Source organism: Octopus sinensis, linkage group LG25, assembly GCF_006345805.1.
Source record: "Octopus sinensis linkage group LG25, ASM634580v1, whole genome shotgun sequence".
Lineage (NCBI taxonomy): Eukaryota > Metazoa > Mollusca > Cephalopoda > Octopoda > Octopodidae > Octopus > Octopus sinensis.
Window position 1 is genome coordinate 5,670,221 of NC_043021.1, and position 5,908 is coordinate 5,676,128.

A 5,908-nucleotide genomic window follows, 5' to 3' on the forward strand; every position below is an offset into this window, starting at 1 on the left:
AACTCATCGTCGGCAACAGCTTGCAGTACTATCGATGGCCATCCGCAACTATTGTAGTAGTCCGTGCTGTTGTCCTGAGGGGTGAGGATCGGTACATGGGTGGCATTGATCACGCCAGCACAGTTCGGGAAGCCCCACCGACTCTCAAAGCTCTCGATCACACTTTCAAGTTGCTTGCCTCTTGGAATGTAAATGTATTTTTTACTGAGTACTTTCACTATCGACTGGCACACCGACCTTAGAATCGAATGTGCACTTGATATTGCAATGCCAAACATGTTTTCAGCAATCCGATAATCACAGCCAGAAGATAGGATGTAGACTGTTACAGCGACCCATTTTTCAATCGGAAGACTCCTGCAAAACAAAACAAAAGGAAAACAATATATTATTGGTTTCATACAAAGACTTAAAAGCAGAAATTTGGGAAGGCAATGATGATAGTAGTGGTGGCGATGGTAGATGCTTCTCTCAGTTTCCATCTACCAAATCCACTCACAAGGCTTTGGCCAGCCAAACGCTATAGAGGACACTTGCCAAGGTGCTACACAGTGGGACTGAACCCAGAACCATATATATTTTCTATCTTTTACTTGTTTCAGTAATTTAACTACGGCCATGCTGGGGCACCACCTTGAAAGGATTTTTAGACAAACAAATCATTACCAGGACTTCTTTTTTTTAAAGCTTGGTACTTATTCTATCAGTCTCTTATGCCAAACCACTAATGATGATGATGATGGTGGAGTAATGGTGGAGCTGATGATGAGAATGGTGATGATGTCAATGTAATGATGAAGGTGGTGGTGGTGGTAGTGGAGCTGACAATGACGAGGATGGTGATGGTGATAATCATGATGGAGAGGTGATGATGAAATGGTGGTGGTGGTGACGACGATGATGATAGTAAACTAATTAGTTAGTTAATTTTTTGGCTCAAAAAGCAAAAAGCAAGGCCATGTAGGGGGACATGGAGTTATGTACAGGGTGGTGTTCATGTAAAGAGTTCAGGCCACTTGTGGTCAAGGGAGACTGGATGCCCCTCTTCTGCCACCACCTCCACTATTAAGAACCACTCTATTACAATAACATTGTCTTTTTTTTCTCAACTTATAGTTTTAATTAGTTTCCTGATGTTTACTGTATTAAACAAAAAAATATGTTAAACACTAACTTAAATATATTATGGCTGGAACTGAAATATAGGATGACCAAAGCTTGAAACGAACACCTGTTACTAGATTAACGCTCAAAAGGTGCTTTTTACATGCCCTGGTTATGTATGCATGTGCATATACTCTCTTTTACTCTTTTAGTTGTTTCAGTCATTTGACTGCGGCCATGCTGGAGCACCGCCTTTAATCGAGCAACTCGACCCCGGGACTTATTCTTTTTGTAAGACCAGTACTTATTCTATCGGTCTCTTTTGCCGAACCGCTAAGTAACGGGGACATAAACACACCAGCATCGGTTGTCAAGCAATGCTAGGGAGACAAACACAGACGCACAAACACGCACACGCATATATATATATATATACATATATACGACGGGCTTCTTTCAGTTTCCGTCTACCAAATCCACTCACAAGGCTTTGGTCGGCCCGAAGCTATAGTAGAAGACACTTGCCCAAGGTGCCACGCAGTGGGACTGAACCCGGAACCATGTGGTTGGTAAGCAAGCTACTTACCACACAGCCACTCCTACGCCTATATATATATATATTCTTTTATATGTTTCAGTAATTTGACTGTGATCATGCTGGGGCATTGCCTTGAAGGGTTTTAGTAGAACACACCGACCCCAGGACTTATTTTTTTAAGCCTAGTACTTATTCTATCACTCTCTATTGCCAAACAGCTAAGTTACGGGGACATAAGCACACCAACACCAATTGTTAAGCAGTGGCTGGGGGACATAGATACATATATATATATATGACAGGCTTCTCTCAGTTTCCATCTACCAAATCAACTCACAAGGCTTTGGTCAGCCCAACGCAATAGAGGACACTTGCCAAGGTGCTACACAGTGGGACTGAACCCAGAACCATATATATTTTCTATCTTTTACTTGTTTCAGTAATTTAACTGCGGCCATGCTGGGGCACCAAGTAAAAGAGTATATATATATAGATAGATACACACACACACACACACATATATATATATATATCAGGTTTGCTACCCATCCTCATGGTTTCAGGTTTTGTCCCACTGCAAGTATCTTCTACTATAGCCTTGTGACAACCAAAGCCTTGTCAGTGGATTTGGTCGATGCAAACTGAAAGAAGGATTTTTAGACAAACAAATCATTACCAGGACATCTTTTTTTTAAAGCCTGGTACTTATTCTATCAATCTCTTATGTCAAACCACTAAGTTACAAAAACATAAACACACCAATACGTGTTGTCAAGCGGAACAAACACAAACATATATATATATATATATATATATATATACACACACACACACATACAACAGGCTTCTTTCAGTTTGCATCGACCAAATCCACTGACAAGGCTTTGGTTGGCACAAGGCTATAGTAGAAGACACTTGCAGTGGGACAAAACCTGAAACCATGAGGATGGGTACAAACCGGATATATAATATATATATATATATATATATAATATATATATATATATATATATATGATATCCTTTAGTGAAAGTGCATTCGAAAGTTCATGATCGTAAAAGCGAGTATAGCTCAATAAAAAAACTCTAATGAGGAATGAGGTACAGAGTAGGGACCACCTCACCACATTAGTATTTATGGATCAGCATTAACTATGTTGGCACGTCATGCAATTTTAACGATTCCATAGTTTTATACACCTGCGTGTGTGTATGGTGGGATTTGGTGTTTATAAAAATATCTTTAAAATATTCGGTAATATAAACAAACAAAGCACTTGAATGAGTTTATATTGAAAACACGACTGTGTCCCTCCTTTTCAAGCTCCATACCTTTTATAGCAGTGGTTCTTAACCATTTTTTTGCCTATGGGCTCCTTTAATTCCTATTTCACTTCGAGAAACCCTCATAAACAGTGCTTTGAAAATTCCATTGTATGTTTATAATTAAATTATTATTAGGAATTGAATTAAAAAATTTTGGGGTATTGCAGAAGCATAACCAATTTATTGCGAATAAAACTTTAACAACGAAAATCTTATATATACCCAGTTTGAGAACCACAGCACTATAATTTCAAACTAAGCAGAAAGGAAGAGTAATTAAAGGAGCAGAGGGGAAATCAGTAACCAAAAGATAGGACATATACACACAATGTGTTTTCCTTATAAAAACAAACAAAATCGTTAAGGCGTCGGGAAAAGAATCACATGAAGCATTCCTTCCGGTTTTTTTCACATTCTGAATTCGAATTCCGCCGAAGTCGACTTCGCCTCTCATCCTTTCGAGGTCGATAAAATAAAGCACCAGTCAAGTACAGAAGCTGGTATAATCGAAACTGCTGGCCAGGTGCCTAAATTAGAAACAACACACATTCACACATGAAATATACAAGGTGAATGTGACTTCGAATTTTCACGAGAGAGAGAAAGATGTAATATATATAATTATTAAGGTTGGTTGCTATGCCGCAATGTGTGTGTGTGTATATATATTATATATAATATATATATATATATATATATAACAGGAATTTGGTACGAATAATATACATATATATATAATTAAAGTCAAATACGGGTGGATTCCCTTTGCGGATCTATATCTAGCGTAAGAGCATCCACATAGTGATTCTCTCTTATAGTTGTGTATACATATATATATATATATAATATATTATGTATGTATGTATACACAACTATAAGAGAGAATCCACTATGTGGATGCTCTTACGCTAGATATAGATCCGCAAAGGGAATCCACCCTTATTTTGACTTTAATTATATATATATGTATATATATATATAATATATATTCGTACCAAATTCCTTACTGTAGGTAGTCAATATAAATATAATAACGCAATGTAAAGAAGTTTCATCTCCCCAAAATACGCATTCTTCCTTCTACACACACACACACACATAAGTAGAATCCTGGTTTAAGCACTTCATATAATCTTTTATAACTTTTTTATTTTCTATATACGTGCGTGTTACTACTCGGAGTTTCGCTAATATCGTTCGTAGCGTTAAATTTTTTTTTTATTTTGATCAACGATATATATCGAAAAGTTTAATCTCTATTTTACAATAAATATGTATACATTCGACTTCTGTAAATAAAGTAGTTTTTCGTCCCTTTATAATAAGCTCGTGTGTGTGTGTAGGAAACGTTAATCAGTGGTTGTCGTCAACGAAGATGACTTTGTCCACATGTAAGGTTGTATCGCTAGTGATTTCAACCTGGGGAGGCCCACCTCTCTCTCTCTCTCTCTCTATCTCTGATTATACAGTTGCATGCCGAAAACGAAAGAAAACGGAAAATAATGGAACGGATCACGAGAAGAACAGGAACCTAGTTCGGAGTAGTGCTTAATTATCAGTTAATTACATTCATGCATATATGGATGTGTGTGTCTACACAAACTTATACATATACGGATGTGTGTGTATATACACTCATACATATATGGATGTATGTATACACACCACATGCACAGATAAATACATACGTATTATACATACATACATACATACATTTATATATTATAATATATATATATATATTATATATAATATATATCAATAATATAGGGTGAAATTAATTAATTTAGAAATAATCATTAATTTCACCAAGTAGAGTTCGGCATGTAAAAGACCCATTCAAGGAAGGTTTAAGTAATACTATTAATTAAGGGTTCAGCACGATTTTGCCTCACCACACACCGAATTTTAAATAGCAGTCAAAAAGAATAGCCAAATACATGTATATATATATAATATAATATATATATATATATATAATATATATTAATTGTGCCTTTCGAAACACTGTTAAATAAATAAACGATTTCTTTCAATCTGCGTTCAGCTCTCATTTCTTCAATTCACCAATAATATTATATATATATATATATATATGTATATATATATATATACATGTATATATTATATATATATATATATATATATACATGTATATATATATATACATGTATATATATATATACATGTATATATATATATATACATGTATAGGTATATGTTTGATTGGTTTTTTTTTTCTCTTTTTTTTTTGTCAAATTTAATTTTTGATTTCGATATTCGGTGTTCGTTTAGAATATATTTTACATAAAATAACCAAAAACTCTACCTGGGCATATCTGGAATGGAATATTCTATATCGGATCTGATACAGTTACACAGATACTCAAAAGTTTGTTTCGACATTCTGAAATTCTCGATCCAGTCCTGAGAGGAGAACGTGTTCTGTACAATATGGTCCCACCAGTAGGAGTAACGATTCTTGGTCCAAGCCACTCTGTTGGCCGACGGTTCCAGCAGGAGCGTAGGCAATATGTTGAATACGAAATACATCCTTTGGCTCGATTGGAACCTAGAAAAGGCTCTGATTCGTCTGAAGTGCCGTTTTTTCATGTGGTAGCATCTTTTGTCGGCTTCTAATCGTCTTTTTCTGATCATCGCGAATACGAATGCGAGTAGTTCAGCCATTTTGAGATGATTTGATGATTAAAGAAATAAATAAAAAAAAAAAAAAAGGGAAATAAATGAAAACAAATTATCAAAGAAAAACCGGATGTAAACAAGTGAGAAGCTAAATCCTTGCCACCGGAAGTGGATAACTCGATCGGTTTATTTCCTTTTCATAATACGTCGGCTGCATTAAAGTCATTGACTTGGCGAGCTTTCGTCTCTAGTAGACCTTTCCGTCGATTTCCGTAAAAAATTTTTTTTTTTATACATA

At 35.6% G+C, this 5,908-nt stretch overlaps 1 protein-coding gene across 1 annotated transcript in view; it reads right to left on the bottom strand.

The window, feature by feature from the left end:
• The window catches only part of LOC115224355 (protein ANTAGONIST OF LIKE HETEROCHROMATIN PROTEIN 1-like), a 6,528-nt gene extending 831 nt beyond the window's left edge, over window positions 1–5,697 (bottom strand). Inside the window, exons 1-2 of the mRNA XM_029795230.2 lie at window positions 5,297–5,697; window positions 1–357 (exon numbers count right to left, since the gene is read on the bottom strand). The exon at window positions 1–357 is cut by the window's left edge and continues 831 nt beyond it. Of these exons, the coding sequence (XP_029651090.1) occupies window positions 1–357; window positions 5,297–5,655 (716 nt within the window). The 5' untranslated portion in view covers window positions 5,656–5,697. The remainder of the gene's footprint in view (window positions 358–5,296) is intronic.
• Between the last annotated feature and the right edge of the window lie 211 nt (window positions 5,698–5,908).